This window comes from Rhinolophus sinicus, linkage group LG02 (assembly GCF_036562045.2).
Source record: "Rhinolophus sinicus isolate RSC01 linkage group LG02, ASM3656204v1, whole genome shotgun sequence".
Taxonomy (NCBI): domain Eukaryota; kingdom Metazoa; phylum Chordata; class Mammalia; order Chiroptera; family Rhinolophidae; genus Rhinolophus; species Rhinolophus sinicus.
Window position 1 is genome coordinate 73,686,711 of NC_133752.1, and position 18,284 is coordinate 73,704,994.

The following is an 18,284-nucleotide window of genomic DNA, read 5'->3' on the forward strand; positions in this document are numbered from 1 at the left end:
AAACTTTTAAGTGTTGCTACTCAAGGTGATGCTTGTAGATCAGCAGCAGCAACATTACCTGAGAGCTTAATAGAAATGCAGTTCCTTGTCCTGCCCCAGCACAACTGAATTTTCCACCATGTGCAGGAAAGTTTGAAGCACTTGCAAAGGACTGGGCCACGTGAGGTGACGGTGAGAAGAAAGAGGGAGTCTGTCTTGGAGCAATGAGGCTCCCATTCTCTCGCCATGCTGCCTCCAAAGTCTCTGCTACCTTCACCCAAATACCGAGGCAGCCAAAGTGACCGCCCAGCTTAGGGCAGCAGTGACGGGGAGTGGGCGGGCAGGACACTTTCCTGGCCTTGGAGTCAAATGCTTCTGAGTTCTAGTCCCGGTTCCACCAGTTACTAGCTGTGTGATCATCTAACCTATTCAAAGCATCTGTTTTTAATCTGTATTACGGGGGAAATAAGATGAATCCTGGTGTTTGCAGGAGAAATGCATGTAAGTGCCTGTGTGCAGGGCACAGACAGTGTGTGTTCAGAAAAGGGAGCCAACAACCCATCTCTAGCCCTGGAGAGTACTCCAGAGGAAATCACTCTTTCTTTCCTTCTCCAGATCTGACAGTAGATCTGGCTGAACTATTTCATCTCCAGATGCCGTAGATGAGAATTACTACATCCCATTTTGCATCTTAAAATCTCTCAGAACCAGAAGTGACTTCTGAGATGACATTTAACAGATAACAGAAACCCAGAAAATTTAATGCTTGGGATAATATAATCTTCCTTACCCAGTTTCTTCATTATGGATTTCAAAGACCAGTGTTCCAAATGCAGTTCTAAAACCCTCTCCTCATAAATATCCTGAAAATGATTTGTTATTCACCGAGGGAAGATAGGATGGGTTGGTCAGAGGCTCAGAAGACCCACTTTTGAGTGCCATCTCCTCTGCTAATTGTGTGACTCTAGGAATTATTTACTCAAACGATCTAGGACTTGCTTTTCTTCACCTGTAAAGGAGGCCCATTAGATCCCCTCTACCATTGCTTTCAGCTATAAGCAACTCACATTCCTCCAAACGAAGTGTAGCTGTTGCCCATTTCTTCACAGAAGTAATTTTCAATACCGTCCACAAGGTGGCAGAACATCTCCTTTACAGAAGTGCAAGCAGAGTGAAACAAAGGATGGGCAAGAACTCTAAGAAACTAGTATTAATACATATTTTCCAAAGCATTAAGATTTTTATAATAAGTGTAAAATTTTATTTTAGTGTTGATTATTCTAAGCAAGTATTTGGCCAGCAATGTGCCACAGGACACGAAAAAAGGAAAGTGTTACAGAACTAAATTTGGATTTTAAGGCATTAAAATAGGATAAGCACGGGGGCAGACGGTAAATTAATGGGAATTGAGAGATGCAAGCTAGCTGACCATCCAGATATGGCAAGAAGTTGCCTTCTTGACAAATGAAGCATCAGAGGCAATTATCTACAAAAGGTTTGAACATACAAGAAATTTTTAAAAATGGAAAAGTGACACAAAATAGACAAAGAAAAAATGATTAGAGAAAACTATTTAAGATTGTAATAATGAATAAGGTTTCAAATTTTAAAATGCATAGGGATGAAAAACAATGTGGTATCCTGAATTACATCCTGGAACAGAAAAAGGACATTAGAAGAAAAACTGGTAAGATCAGAATAAAGGATTTAGTTAAGTTTTGCACCAATGTTAATTTCTTAGTTTTGACAAATGTGCTATGTACGGCTATGTAAGTCAGGACCTTAGGGCAAGCTGGGTGAAGGGTAAGAGAACTCCGTACTATCCTCGCAACTTTTCTGTAAATCTGAAGATTATTCCAAAATAAAATTATTCTAAATACATAGAAAAATAAGAGGAAAAAATAGCCAAGAATGGTCAGAAACGCAGTTTTGTAAAAAAAATGTCCTGTCTCAATGATAATTTAAGAAGCGGAAATTTTAAACTAGGAGGTAGTAGCTCACATGCAATAAAACAAAGATGAACCAATAAAAATGACAAAGCCTAGAGAGTGGGCAGTGGACAGAGATATACTCTAGGATATTACTGATGGAATTATATGCTGCTGTAGTCTTTCTGAAAAGCAATTTTGCAATAAGTGACAGAAGCCATAAACTGATAGCCTTTGACCTGGTAATATCAGTTTTAGCAACCAATATCAAAGCAACAACTTAAAAGAAAAAAAGTCATCTATTTTATGAAGTTGCAGTTCTGTTCCGCAGTATTGGTCCTTGTTTCTGTGGCCACTGGGTGCCTAGACAGATTATAGTACTATGAATTACATGGCCTAGTACAAGGGAATTAAGAATGACAAACCTGAGAATTGTGGAAAGGAATATGTGAAATAATTTTTAAAAAGCTCATTATATGCAACGGAGTATCTTAGATTTAGTCCTGGAACAGAAAAAGGATTATCAGTGAAAAAAATGGGAAAATGTGAATAAAGTCTATAGTTCAGTTAATACCGTGTTTCCCCGAAAATAAGACCGGGTCTTGTATTAATTTTTGCTCCAAAAGACACATGAGGGCTTATGTTCAGGGGATGTCCTCCTGAAAAATCATGCTAGGGCTTATTTTCCGGTTAGGTCTTATTTTCGGGGAAACACGGTAATATGGTGTCAATATTAACTTCTTAGTTTTGACAATTGTACCATGATTGTGAAGATGGTATTATTATTAAGGAAACCTACGTGAAGGACAGATGGGAACTCAATCTTTGTTATTCTTTTATAAATCTACAATTATTTTAAAATAAAAAATTAAAGAGCTCAGAATTATACACAGACTCATATTGCTATCAACTACAAAAATATTTATTGTATAAAAAATTAGGTAGGCTTGAAATACATTTTCAGAGTTATAAAAATACTTTGCTCTTTGTGGGGTACTGGAGGGAAGGGGAAAAAGAAAGGGAGGATATATGTGTGTGGTTATGTGGTCATTTTACGTTTCCATTGCTACTTAGAGGTTTCACTGAACAAATGATTATCAAGGCGCCCAGACTCAGAGAGGCTGGAGAAGATTTGGAAGTATTCACATCCTGATATTCTGAAAATCATTTTTTTTTTTTTTTTTTTTAGCATGCAAGTCTCCTTTAGGGAGTAAGGAAGACATTTCCTACAATAATCTTTTTAGTTATCATTCCTCAGGGACTGTATTTAAATTTTCATGGTACATGAAATTATTATTTCTTTTTCTAAAAAAAGGATACTTTCTGCTTATTTTGGGAGACACTCAGTTCCCTGTTCCATAGCAGGGAATCCAAAGAACATAAAGGATTATCTAAAACAATAACTTCTACAGAGTTTGAACATCTGGAAAATCCTTGGTCTTGGCACTTGGACCTTCTTATGTGTCCTTGGCAGCATTAAATAGGGAAGGAGTGACTAAGAGGGCAGATGGGAGAGGAGGAAAAGGTGGTGGTGATGTGGGGGCTCTTCCAAAATGGCTTCATTAAAGTCACTTCTCAACTCACTGACTTCTTCAAAATTTGTAAAAAAAGAACTGCATTTAAGGCTGCTGGATTTTGAAATAGTTGTAATTCTGAAAGAACATTTTGGCTTTCCCCACAAGGTTTCCTTTGGCCCACTTCCTCTAGAAGGTGGCATGACCATGCAACATGAGGAGGGGCACAGCAAGACACCTCGATTTCCTCAAAGGGACGTCACCCCACCATCTGCATGGTAGTTCCAGAGGACGTAGATCTGCCAATCACCAGCCATACAGAAGATCTCCACTCCAACCCCAGCTTTCTCCTGTCTGTGCCCAACCTTTATCATAAAATTAGTTGCAATTATACTACTGATGGATAGTCTGAAAAAAGCTGCCTCCATTCCACTTCTAGAGTCTAGCCTGATCTCTGCCTGATCTGTTGGGGCAGAAAGCTGGTCCCCATCGTCATAATCTTCCACTGATTTACTGGAAATGGGTTTTGCTTGGGTGTTTGTCCTTTGCTTCCAATGAGTAATGCTATGAAACACCAGCTGGAAAAACCCAAATTTCTCTTTATCTAAAAATAGTTGGAATATTGTTGAGGACACCGATCACATTATTTGCTGGTAGCCCCTCAGTGAGGCTCCAAGTGAGACATTTCTCTAGAGATCCTAGTGAGCACAGGCTCTGGAGCCGCACGGCCTGAATTCAAATTCTGACTCTATTACTCACTAGCCGTCGAACTTTCTATGCCTCAGTTTCCTCATCTGAAACATGGAGACAGTGATACTTGGCCCATTGAATTTTTGTGAGGATAAGAGTCAATAGAAATAAAGTCTTTAGGACAATGCCTGGCAAAAAGTTAGCACTGAAATATTAATTATTACAATTATTTTATAACGAAGCAGTAGAAAGACCATTCCGTTCCATAAGGAACTGGGATGCTCCCGCCTTATACACAGTGTGACTCGTATACAGTAGGGTTCAGAAACCTCTCAACATGCTTGAGGTCCTCAAAAGTGACAGTGGCTTTCTGTAGCATGGGGGACCTTCAGAATCTAGGGTGGGCGGGGTAGGTAGAAACAGGTACACTTTGCAGAAAAATCCCTTCAAGATTCTGAGTTGTGCTTCCATGGATTCATGCCATTCACCCTCGATGGAAACACACAGATTCACCGATCATTCCCTTCTATTTTCTGCACCTTTTAAAGAAAATGTTTGTTCTCGTAAGTCTTCTCAGATCTTTTATGGAACAAAGTAGGGCATACAATAAATAATACAATACACGCACTTAGTTTAGAACTAAATATAACTTCAGTAACTTATGACCAAGCTGAGCCTACGTATTAACACAAGCAAATTCATAACAGGTACTGGCATAGACATGCTGGCCATAGGAAGGTGGCAGATAAAGAATTCGGTCGGCAATACAACTGGGGCAAAGCACCCACGTAGGTAATATTTCACCCAGGCCTCCTCTTCCTGGTCCCAATTCCATCTGCATTCTAGGCGTCACCCTCCCTGCCCATTCTTGTGAATTTCACACGGTGGCTTTACGGACATCACTGCCCCAGCCCTGATGGGGACAGAAAGATACTGCCGCTGCTCGCCCCTCCTCCTCCAGCCTGTACTGACAGCCCTGGTAAAACACCTGGTAGCAAAGCACATTTGATTCACAACCCACTTTCCTGTTTTACTGCATCTCTTCCTTGCCATAAAATTCATCTTTAAAGGTCAGCATGAGAGCCACAGTCCAAGGACTTGTTCAGAAAACCGCTGGCTCTGGAGCAGCTTTCATCTGATTAGGCTGTGCTTAGAATAAAGCAGAGCCGACCAGGAGCTGCAGAGATTTCAACTGCAAGCCCTGAGGGACTTACAGAACCGATGGCAATATGGCAGTTTGTGGCAAAGGAGCCAAGGTTTTGAATCTGTGTGGTATAACTAACTACTACGAAGGGAACCGATTTGCTATTCTATTCATAGACACAGATCTGCTTTGGGATTCAGAAAAAACACCTAGAGCAGCTTCATAATTTGCAAATGAAAATGAAATACGCACAATGAAAATACACAGCCCCTTGTTCATAAAGCAGAAAAAACAATGCTGCAAAAGGTATTAAAACATGAAACTTTCCCCTTTCTTCTTCATTCTCTCTCGACTTGTTAATGGTGTTTTTAACTTGTTATTTAATGTCATGCTCCCTCATACATGCGGATACTTGCAGGGTGCGTGCAGACCATCACAGGTGCCAAGGGGTCCTGCCCACCCCCACAGATCATCAGTTTCTGGGCTCCCTCTCCCATCAGCCGCTGGATGAATGCACCATGCCCTGACTGGGGGTGGGAAAATTGAGTCAGGAATCCCTCTTTCTCATGGATTCATCCCTCCCCCACTATCAATCCACAGCAGATGGGTGACCCTCAAGTTTATTGCAACATCTGTGCTAGGACACGTTAGGTATCCAGATTAAGGGTAGGTGGGCCTCACCCCCACTAAGTCACCCCCTGAACACACCATGTGCTGTCAGCCTGGGCTGTGCAGGCCACTACTTTGACGTTCAATGTAGTGGAGCTTGCGTGCCCAGCACCAACTCTCCCATGCTAACCCCAGGCCCCTACCAGGGTGGAAGGCTGGGTGGGGACAGGGGCAGGGAGGTCTGGCAGGGCCTGGGTGTCACAGAGTCAGGGAACGGGCAACTGAGCACCATCTGGGGAACTAGGGAGGCAGCAGGACTGTGCACGAGCAAGGCTCTGACGCCCTGGTGCATACACTGTTGCCCCACTGGGCTTCATTTAATAAAACTCAAAGTCAAAGAGAAAATGAAGAATTTCAAGGAGGCAGCGACTGCACAGCATTAAACCCTGGGCCTGGGGCCCTGATTCTCAGCACTGGGCCCTGTGCAACTGCATCCCCGTGTGCCCACAATGCTGGCCCTGCTGGTACCCCCCCCTCCCCCAAAGCCCAGAAGCAAAGGTTCACGCTCACTTTCCGTCAAAACATGCCTGCGTTTATGACAGGAATGGCAAAGAGGTTTTACCCTGCATAGGTATGAGACTGCCCTGGAGGAGGTGGAGGTGAGGGGTCTCGTACCACCTGTTCAACTCTGCAAAAGCCTTCAGAAACCCATCCCATCAAATGATAATTTTAACTTACTACATTGTGCAAAGATTTAACATTCTGAAATACAGGCAGAATCGTGATGATTACAGAAATCCTCCCAAACCTAACTTGGCCTAGAGAGTGCAGGGAGATTAGGAAAGAGAGAGGATTGAGGGATAATAACTTAATAAGTGGATCTGGGTAGGTGGTTTGTAAAAACTAGGCCATTATCCAAAGTCATTATTTTGATGCAAGACTATAACCTGGTTGCTGAAAGCATGTTTCTTACAAACCTTGGCTTCTGGGTCACTGTTGATACTACAAGAATCTTCATCATCAGCATGTGGGGCATTTCTAGAAAGAAAAGCAGAAAACTGGACTTAGAATTCTATTGCAAACTCTGGTGGCACAAAGGCACATATCACGGTCAGTCCTTCTAAAGCCCTACCTGAGTTTCAAAGATGCGTAGCGTAGTGTTGCTCCTTCAAACTCCTTTAGACTGGGGTCCGGGTTAACTGTGGCTGCATGCAAATCCTAGAGGAAAATAGATGCCTGTTAATGGAGAATGGGCGTGGGTCCACAACATGGCCTCAAGTGTCATGGGGGGGAAAAGTCCTCCCAGCCCGAGGCAGAGAGTGCATGTGAGCTTAGACAGAAAAAGGCATGCAAGGGCTGCTGGAGGCTGACTGGTGCAAGTGCTGCCGCTTACAAGACAACAGGCAACCTGGGGCCATCAGCTTGAGGTCATTCACAAGTCAAAAAAGAGGCAACATGTGTGTAAGCTGGGCAGCCCTAGCAAGAAGCCCCATCACTCTGTCCCTGCAAAATGCACGATGGTCACAAAGAAGAAACAGATACAGCCACAGCCATGCAAAAAGGACAAACTATTAAATGGTCTGAAAGCTGACCATATACTTGCCTTCCAAATGTCACTATTAATCTTTCCCCCATTCAGAACAGCAAAATCACTCCATGGCTGTTTCTAGACATATAATTATTCACATAAGAAAAAAGCACATTGATTTAAAAAAAGAAGAAAAGAAAAGGAAAAGAAAGGGAAAGAAAAAAGGAAAAAAACAACAACACAAGACACTGTCGTTAGCATTGATAGTCACAGGATGGGTTAGGGAACAAATTCATTCTAACTGCGACTTCTTAGCTCCCTCTCTCTAGATCTTGATTCTAAAGACTAGGCAGGAGGAAAGAGATGGTGTTTTACTTACCAAAGCAAATGACTGAACATCATTAACAGACAGAGAAGTTATTTTCTAAATGTGGTCTTAAAAACAAACAAAATGCTTCCAAATATTAAATGCCTAGCATACCTAATTCCACAGGAAACTTTTTTTACTCCTATTAACCGAACAGAACTGTTTTCTTGAGGTCGGGGTAGAATTAGGGATGATACTTGTCAAGATGCTGGGTTGGAAACTGAGGAATGCCGGTGGCTATGGGCATAAAAAGCTGCAGGATCAAATTATTTTCACTTAAAAGAAAAAAGGACAATGAAGGGGGAAAGACAGTTAATAAGGAACACAGCCTGACATCACCTTACTGAGATTTAACCTAACAAAAAACAGCTCTGAATAATCTAATGTAAATTCTTCTAATTCATTGCCACCCAAGTCTCTTCATAAATTAATATCGGATCACAAAATGACTTTCTAAACATAATTATAGGACAAAGCTCAAAGCCTTGCCTTGTTGGTGGAACTCTAACAATAGATCTTTGAATTTAAACAACTTTATTCACCTCAGACAACAAGGAAATGTTTTTGGTTTTTTTTTCGTGTGTTTTTTTTTGTAACTAGATTGAGTGAATATTCAAATATTTTTCATCTACAATTTGGGGAAATAATACTAATAAAACTCAGGGACATGGTTATGAATTTGTTGCGCTGACTTGTCAGGCAAAAATCTCTTTTCTCTGATACAAATCAGTAATACAAACTTTTCAACTAAGTAACTTTCAAAGTGCTTTGCAAATGATAAGGGAACATTGACCTATAACTTTTGCTCACAACATTAAGACAATTTTTGAAATAACTCAAAGCAGAAGAAGCTAAGTTCAAACGCCCCGTGTGTTAAAAGATGCATTTATCTAACTTGGTCGGAACCTATGATTCATTATTACTCTTGCACAGGCATTGCTGCACTCTTTTTTTTGGATGAGGCACCTGAAATGCACTAGTTTTAAAAATAAAAGTTAAACGACTGTATTTGTTTATTTAAAATAATCTAGTTTATCGAGTAGAAGAGCAGAAGTGCTGCCCAGCCCCCTACTGCTCTCCTTACTGCATCCCCAAAGGCAGGTTCAGTTTTCCCTCAGGAGTAAATTAATCACACAGGAGAGTCTTCACCTGTTAGCTGAGGGGACCTGTGAACTCCCTGAAATAAGTGGGGTTTGTGCATGTATGTTTTCCTGGGGAGCTAATCCCCAACTTTTCTCATATTTTCAGAGAGGCCAGTGACCAAAAAAGGTTTAGAGTCACCACTGTAGGAGTAGAAATAAGTAAGTACTCAGGATAAGGACCTGAAATATCAAGTAGAAAATAAAATTTTAAGTTAAAATTTCTTTAAAATAAAAAAATCATATTTAGCCCCAAACCATCATTATTGTTTCCATGTGAGGAATAGTTGGTTTTCATTTAAGTTGAATTTGAAAAAGGGTTATCAGATAATGAATTAGGAAGACTAAGGTAATTTTTTTTTTTTAAAGGGTGGGTATTTGACAAAAGGAATCTGAAATCAGAAATTATACTCAAGAGGCACTGTGTTGGGAACGGACAGCGTGAAAAAAATGGAACTATATAAAACAAGTATTCAGAAAAATCTTTAGCATTTAATAAAACAGTTCTAAGTGTGTGTGTGGCTTTAAAAAAATTTTTTTAATGTATTTACTCTTTGGACAAAGGGGTCCCTGTAAAGTAAAAGTTGATTATAATTCTAAGACTGCATGAATTTAGCTTTTAGGCTATGGAGACATGAGTCAGCCGGCAAATTTCCAACAATCACTTTTTACAGATTTACATAAACAAAGGCCCTATACAGTGATTTTGTGAAAACTTAAAATAACATGGGTGCTCCTAAAAAAACCCTTTAGCACAAAAATCAAGCAGGGAAAAACAGAAACTTACATTTCATGTTACGATTAGGTCAAAGACCTTTTCTTCCCCCATCTATATTTAAAAATATTCATTTAAAAAATTTTTTCTCTCCAATAAGTGACCACAATTTTCTTTTTCAAATTAAGGACAATGAAAGACAAACACAATTCGTTTTAAATTTTAAGAAGTACATATTCCATTTATCTATTTTTTTTTAATTAAGAAGAGATAATACCACATTTTTGTTAATACATTTAAAAAAAAAAAAAAAGAACAACCCAACAAAGCTTCTTTGGTTCTACAGAAAGCCGCAGCCACCACAGTCTGTAGTCCGAGTAGAGGGAGTGAGAGATCAAAGAAGAGAGAAAGAGAAAGACAGTGAGAGGGAAAGGCAGGTGGGCCAATATGCCTCAGGAAAAACGCAGACTCAACATAGGGAGCAGGATAGTAAAGGAAGAACAGAGCCGTCTTTCATGAGCCAAGGCCTCCCAACTGATAATCTTGCCAGAAATGCAGCTGAGTGGCCTTCTGGTGCCACTCAGAATCATAGCTGGGGATATACTCTCCTGGTGCTTGCCTTGACCTTGCCCAGGCGGCAGCAGCCCTGCCCGATTATGGTGATCATGCTCAGTTCTGGGACAGCCCTGGAGCCTTAGCTCCTCAGAAGCAGTGTGTCTGCAGGGACTGACCCCGCGCCTGGAGCCTGGCGCCTTTTGTGACCACTCAGCAGAAGCTGTGTGAGGGTGGACTCACTAAGGGAATTCAACTGCATAACCTTGATGACTGAGAGCTTTCTTTTTCTCCCAGATGTCTCTTCTGAGATCTTGCAACGGAATTCCACAGATCAAACAAAACGGGTGCATTGCCCTTAGGCTGCAAAGAAGTGAATATTAGGGTTATTCTCAAAGACGGGCTCTGAGGGGCTGGGACAGTCCCTAGGAAGCACTAAGAAAGTCTCTATGAAGCAGTATCAAAATGTAAAGTGGGGAGCAAGGTGGACGGTTGAACTTGCTGAGAACCAGGTAGAGAAGAAAGCACTTGAATGTTCCACAGTGGCTTTGATGGAAGCTGAAATCGTATCATTTCTGTGTGCACTTCAGAAGTTCTGCTAGAAAGTCTGGGTTCAAATCCTGCCTTATCTCTCATTTGCTCTGTGACCTCAGGTCCTCACCTATCAAACAGGGCTAAGAAGACCTCCTGTCACAGGGTGGACAAAGGCAGATCAAGAACGTTAGTCCTTAGCACAGAGACTGGCTACCAACAGATGCCCAGGAAATGCCAGTTTCCTTATCCTCTACTCTTTCAACGGAAAAAATAGAAATAAAAATAAGGTCATTTGTAAGGATAAAAAGTTGGAGACTACAAAATGTTACGAACATGTTTCTTAATCCTCTTATTATTAAGACTTGAGATTTGGTAAGTGTGGCGTTGATGATAAACAGCAGAGTATCTGGAATCCTAAGGAACAGGCCAGGCAGCGTTAACGAGCATTGTATTCATCTACGTGTGTACAGTTTTCCTTCTTTTTAAAACACTTTGTGTTTTGTTGGATGCAACTCTGTAAGAATAGAGTTATGGTTTATCATACAAACACAATACAGTTAAGTAAAAAAAAGGGGGAGAGGCGGCCAGGTGGCTCAGTTGGTTAGAGCACGAGCTCTCAACAACAAGGCTGCTGGTTCAATTCCCACATGGGATGGTGGGCTGCGTCCCCTGCAACTAAAGACTGAAAATGGCGACTGGACTTGGAGCTGAGCTGTGCCCTCCACAACTAGATTGAAGGACAACTTGGAGCTGATGGGCCTTGGAGAAACACACTGTTCTCCAATATCCCCCAATAAAATTCATTATTTAAAAAAAAGGCAAACTAGTAAACAGACTGACAAATGCTTGTGCAATTAAATGTAGAAACTGTAAACCAGGGGGTAGGGTCAGGGGCCCTGGGGTTCTAATACTGGGTCTGCCTCTACAGTAAGTCAACTAGCTCCCTCAGCTATGCAGATGGTTTACGCCTTCATTCAGCAAACACTTCATGACCTCACCACATACCTAGTACTGTGCCAAGTACTGCGGACACAAGATGAGATGGACAGGCCCCAAACCCACAGAAGAGAGACTGACATGCCACAAGTAATAATACTACAAAATGACACAATGAAATAAAGCGCTTTCAAAGCAGAGGTGTGAGAGCAATAATTCACAGGAGATGCTAGTATGAGGCCAAAGAGGAAGTGACATATAGATGAAAACAGGGAGACTAGATTCCCTAGAGGACCAGCTCTTATACTTACTCAGCATAGAATCACCTGGAAAACTTCTGAGAAAGGCATATTCCCAGGCCCCACCCTTAGAAGGTCTAGCTCAGTGGCCTGGGGTAGGACCAAGGAATCAGCATGTACTATGTATAAGTCCCAGAGGTCATTCTTGGCTCATCTAGGCTGAGAAATACCGTAGCACCCACTAGGCCCTCCTTGAAGGCTCTTATGAGCTCTAAAATATCATGATAACTTGATGGGGTCAAGAAGTTCAGTAAATTTGATGACAGACTGGCCCCTCTGGGTTGCCATCTTATTTCTAAGTGTATATGGAAACCCACAGGTTCTAACATAATACATGGATTTTGCCCCTCCTAGAGAGTTAGTGCTCAGGGCTCCGACGAACAATGCAGGAAGAACAGAGTGAATGATGACCAAGAAGAGATCACTGTCCTGACCCACTTTCTCCTCCATATTCTTTTTTTACAAAACTAGGAAACACCTTCGGTTGGAAAGATTATAAGGAAGACTTGCCTATGGGCTAACAGTTATTCATAAAACTATTCTGTGTGGCTCCCTCTTCTAAAATCCAACAGCCGAGTAATTTGGAACAAATCAGTGGACTGGGGGGAGATGATTATGGGCCAAATTTCAGCAGCAAATGCTTCCTGGCCAGTTTATAAACTTTCAAAAATACTGCTGGCATGTGCAGGGGAAACATTATCTGCTGCGCTTAACACTTCCCCAGTAAACTTTGGAATGTGATATGTAGAATTTTCAAACTGTAAGGGAGCCTTCAGTCCTAAACTTTTGAGAAGCTTAGTCAACAGATTTGGCACTTATTTATTTGATTTTTTTTTAAAAGCCAGCTCAGGGAAAAGCTGAATAAAATATGCACTTCTAACACAACATACTACAAGTTTCTTTTCTCCCTTAACATTTCGCTTTTTCTCATGTTTGCAAATTAGTTGAAAAAGATTTCTATTTAGGAAGCAAAGGAATGGTGTCAGAGAAATAATCACTTCTCTTCAACTGTTACAAGCACCTGAGATCATGTTATCAAGACAAGTCATTTTCTAGAAGGCTCTGCATATGACACAGCTCTCCCTGCGAGTAAGGTAAAGAGATTCAAGGCTCTCCAAGCCCCCTAATACACAGTATAGTGAAGCTTGGGGGTCAGTAGCCCTTCATTCAAGCTTGACTTCATCGATTACGCGTGTGACCTTGGGCAAGCTCCTTCACCTCTGTGTCTCAGTGCTGCCATATGTAAAAAGAGAACCACAACTCTAGTACCAGAGGCACAGGGTTTTATGAGAAGTAAGGAGATAAGGCATGAGCCTTGCACTGTACACACTGGTTACCCTTAGTGCCTCTGGTTTAATATCCATTTCAGCATCTCCATGTCCTGGGTATGTGACAGGCTGAGTCTTTTCCCCAAGTCTCCCTTTCCTCTCTTCTCTACCTCCTTATGATTTTAATTTATCACCTTTTAAATCTGCTTGGTTCTTTGACTTAATGATGATAGCCTTATGTACAGGAGAAATGTGTATGAAGTGAAAGGTTGATCTGAAGAACATCCAACCCACATTAAAGTGCTGGATATGAGTCATTCTCTCTCGGAAACTTCAAACTACACATCCATTAACGAAGTTCACTGGAGGGACAAGACTGTCAACACAGAGGCATGGTTAGCAACAGAAAAGAGGAGTGGAACCCACAGCGAGGTGGAAATTCACGCAGTACTGGGCAGAGCACAGGATCTGGAGTCAGAGAACAGGACGTGTGCGCATCCAACACCGGATGCGCGGTTACTCAACTGATTGAACCTCAGTTGCCTCTTTTCTCAAATAGAGAGCACAATAGCTGTCTTCTCTGCCACTCAAAGGAACAAATGAAATGACATTTATGAAAATACTCTGGACACCACAAGTCACAAAAAGCAGCTGGAAGGCTGAGTACTGGGGTATGTGAGAGTAACACTGACCCTAGGGAGGAGAAGCGGGGAGGGGGGGCCATGGGAGGGCCCCTGAGCAATGGAGGGGAAGGAGGAAGCAGGCATGGAGAAGGGGAAGAATAAGCAAAAGTGGGCACCAGAAGGAGGCACAGGGACTATAAGTGGACTCTGCTACCTGACAATTTTCCCCAGGGCCAGCCGTCGCTTGTGCTGCATTCTTCCCAAAACATGGAAACAAACAAAAGTCTACCACTTTAATCAAAGAAATAAAAATCTGAGCCACAGAAACTTCAGGATGCCCTCCTTGGACTCCATCACACCCATACCCTGGCCCTGGGAGGCAGGCTTTACAAAGGACCTCATTTCTTCCACACCCAGAAGACAAGAGATTCACTGCACAGAAACAGTATCTCATCTCCTCAACGCTGGGACAGTAAGAAAGCAGAGTAGGCTGAAATCCCAAAGCCAGAGACGTCGAGTGAGAATTCTGACTTAGGAGTCAGGAACTCCGAGTTCTAGATCCAGTTGCCACTGGTCACTGACCTCTCTGTGACTCAGTTTCCCTGCTTATAATGTATGGATGCTGGTATCAGATGTTCCCTTCCCACCCTGGCATTCTCTGATTATAGGACACTTTCCATTAGTGAAGATGGTTAAAGGGGTTACAAAAAGGGAATGAAGCCCTGAAGTGGAGAAAGAGATTCTAACGGAGATGCCACGAGCAAAGATATACAGGTAAGGAAGAGAGAGGATATCTGTGCCTTAGTGCGAGCACAGGCTGCATCCTGGCTGGCTCAGCTTCTGGGAAGCCACTCTGTGGTCCAGGGAGAAATGCCAGGATGTACCTGGGGTGGGACAGGAAGAGGACTCCGCTACATGCTAAGCAAATTGAGCACCAGGGCTGTGTTGGTTCATCTTTACTCGCCACCAGGGCACCTAATACCTGAATAAATGAGTAGAACTTGCTCAGGGAGTAGGAATATGATGCTTCAATAAAAAGTTGTCATAATCGCCTAGTGATGAGCAACAAAATCCTATGTGGTTCAGTGGAACCGAAGCATGTGCCTGTCAGGGCAAAACACCAACCAACCAAGGCCCTTGTGTACCAATGAAGGTACAGCTCGCCTCAACCCATCACTTTACAGATGGAGGATCTGAGGTCCAGGCTGCGTCAGTAAGACGCTGAAGCCTAGTAACAGAAGGATATGGTTGGAATGTAGGTTTTATTGCCTCCCAGAGAAGAACAAGTACATAATCAAAGATGTCTTTCTCTTGTTTCCTCTAAGGAAAGGTGCTAATAGTTGTGAATACATAGAGAAACTTTGAATCTTTGCAGGTAAGAGATGCAGTTCAAATGCCACCCATGTCCCCAAAGTAAAAGAAAATGGGTTGTTGAAAGAAAAGATTGTAGTCACAAAACGGCAGAAATGTCTTGGTGTCAGCGATCAAATCACTTTTCTCCAAAAAAAGGCCAATACTTCACTGTGACCTTTTCCAAATAGAATTCTCTTGAATATTTTGTTATCAGGATTCACAAAGGTTTACTGCAGGAATCTTAATATTAACAAATACCACAGTGGAAGTTTTTAATGCCTCATTTCTTTGTTTAAACATTCATATTTCTTCCTCAGGGATAGCAGAAATTTATGCTGCTCATTATTTCTAAAATAATGTCACTTCTGCTAAATAAACAGATCCTTTTTTTAAATAGAAATTGAGCATTTAAGGGCTCTCAAGGGTTATTCTTACAGACATCCTCCCCATGCAATCAAATGAACCCAAGAATAATAAGATATGCAGTAATTATAAGATGTCTGGTCAAGAGACGTTCTTCTGTGTAAATATTTTATGGAGTCAGCACCATGCAAAGGCACCTGCAGGGTAAAATATTGCCTCTGTGAGCCCTGGGGAATCTTAACCACCTCTCATTAATCAGCCCCTCTTACTTTCTGTTCCTGGAATGGTGTTTCAAGACATCAAAAGCCATTAAAAAATGAAAACATCCCTGAACGATGGTATTAACACTATTTACTAAGAGGAAGCATCACTGAGATTTCAAATGCAACATGCATGATCATCAAAAAGCTTACCTTGATGACCTGTTGGGGTAGAAGCAACAAGTCTCAAGAGAAATCACAAGTTACATTCACTCTACTAAGTCGTTAAAAAGACACTCCATTTTACCTCATTCTCTGGAGTGGGAGATGGCGTTACAGAACTAAGTGACCCTTTCCTAGAGCCCCGAAGATCTGCTGGGATGGAGACAGGCCGTTCCCACTGAGTCGTTCCTGTTGGTATGTGCCAGTAATAGGTCCCAGCAATGTCGATGATTCTTTTCCAGCCCGGAGGCAAATCTGGATCAGTCTGAAATGAGTGATCACTCCATATATCTGCTGGGAAATGGAAGAAAAGAGAGGGTTTTGTTAAAAGAGGACACAAATTACAGTCTCCAAAGTTCAGTACTAGTCTTCAGGAGAATTTGATGGGCAGATGTGTCCATAGCCCAAATGAGAAGAACTACAGCCATTCTATGGATACAAAATATGGTAAAACAAGTGATACAGAAAGGAACAAGAACTGAAAGGAAAGTTGACACTTGAGAATATGGATGTCACTGACCTACTGTCTAGTCATTCAACAACTCCAAGAACTCTATGAACAAGCTAAAGTTCCAATGTTGTCGTTACGTGTCTTTGAGTCAGCTCCAACTCCTGGCGACCCTAGGAATGAGTGATGTCCACACTGTCGTGACCTCAGCGGCCCTACTCAGCTCCTGCAGACTCAAGCCTATGGCTTCTTTCATGGAGTCCATCCATCTCCTACTTGGTCTTCCTCTTTTCCTCCTGCCTTCCATTTTTCCCCCAGCATTATTTCTTTTCTAAAGAACCCTGCCTTCTCATGATGTTCCCAAAGTAGGACAGCTCCAGTTTGGTCATTTTCACCTTCAGGGATGTTCCAGGTTTAACACTCCAGTAGCCACAATTAACTATCCCTTTGTGAATATGTAAGATTTACCGGCTAGTATCATGTAACATTCCCAGCGATGAGTATTTGACCGCTTCCTATAAATGAGTACTATACTTATAACTTCCATTTTCTTTAACAACTCCTCCCATTTGATTATAAACATATGCAAAGTAGCAATGTTTTTTGTAATACTCTAGAATTCTAAATTGCACACAGAAGATTCCCAAAGAAGGCAGACTGGAAAAGCCTTGGAATTCAAGAAGTGACCAGATTGACTCTAAAACCGGACAAGTAATGTAAATATAAAGTAGGGTGGGCGTGAAAACAACAGAGAATGGTGGGGACTGTGGCAAACTGGCAAGCATGTGTAAGGCCCATAGGCATTCAAATTCAAAAAATAATTTTTTGAAAACACTGTTGGGGGATGGGTAAATACATCTATTAGACAGTTCGAGCCATCCCTGGCCTATGTGAATACTTTATAAGTTTACTAAATAACCATTTGTTTTTAAAAATATCATTCTTGGCCTTTTATGAGTTGAATATGAAATGAATTCAAGTGCTAGAGACGTAAGGAGAGAGAAGAGGATTGGAGTAAGAAATTCATAGCGATGGGGGCATAATGGCGGAATCAGAGGCAGCTGTATCAATGCAGGCAGATAGAAAAACTTAAGAAATTTGAGCTCTAAACCTGGGGATCACTTTATGCTAAGGATTAGGCCCTTTTCTTTGTGGCCATTCGGAAGAGGCTGCAGCGCTTTACAGCAATTCAACTGAGAAAGCTTGTGGGCCTTGCTCTATGCACACGCCCCTGCATCATGTGGGCAGACATCACTGAGGCTGTTACAGCCGCAACAAGAAAAACAGAAGCCGAACAAAGAGGTTGATTAAGACTATGGGCACAGATGTGCATTCATGAGGCTGTTGGGGTCCCAGCATTCACTTCCTCATTTAAGTCTGCCAGAGACCAAACTGCCACTTGTCTCAAATTATAATGGAAATTTCCCCTCCCCCTACAAGAAATTAAGCGTGATTAAATAATTTCAAGTTACCCAAATTTTGCAGAAACAACTCGAAACAAACATATGTATAGACTCCTATGTCCTGTCTTCTTTTTCAGTGGGTTGTTTTTGCTGTTATTTTTGTTTTTAGCATCTCAAATGGCACAGGAAAGGTGAAATACATGGGTTTCTGGATTACACTGGAGAAAACCCTAGACTGGGTGTTCCTTCCCACTCTAGTGGCTCACAGACAAGCCCTGAGGCTAAAAACTGAAAGGTTGTAAAGAGGCTGCTTCTTCTTAGTTACCATTTCTGTGGTTTTTGAGGTTTGAGGGCCTGAATTTGCATGTTTGTCCTAGTTGTCTCTACAGCGAGGCCATTAGCATATATGAATAGCGACATATAGCACTATCATAATATGACATCACATCAGACCAAGGGCAGAGACAAGT

General features: G+C 41.8%; 1 protein-coding gene across 14 annotated transcripts in view; it reads right to left on the minus strand.

The window, feature by feature from the left end:
* The window catches only part of APBB2 (amyloid beta precursor protein binding family B member 2), a 331,632-nt gene that overhangs the window by 87,251 nt on the left and 226,097 nt on the right, over positions 1 to 18,284 (minus strand). For 8 of the 14 annotated variants that reach the window (XM_019751904.2, XM_019751900.2, XM_074324595.1 and 5 more), the window contains 4 exons: positions 16,049 to 16,257; positions 7,468 to 7,530; positions 6,997 to 7,082; positions 6,842 to 6,902 (listed from right to left, as the gene is read on the minus strand). In XM_019751904.2, the coding sequence (XP_019607463.2) occupies positions 6,842 to 6,902; positions 6,997 to 7,082; positions 7,468 to 7,530; positions 16,049 to 16,257 (419 nt within the window). The remainder of the gene's footprint in view (positions 1 to 6,841; positions 6,903 to 6,996; positions 7,083 to 7,467; positions 7,531 to 16,048; positions 16,258 to 18,284) is intronic. The other 6 variants (XM_019751905.2, XM_074324596.1, XM_019751912.2 and 3 more) reach the window with 3 other exon arrangements.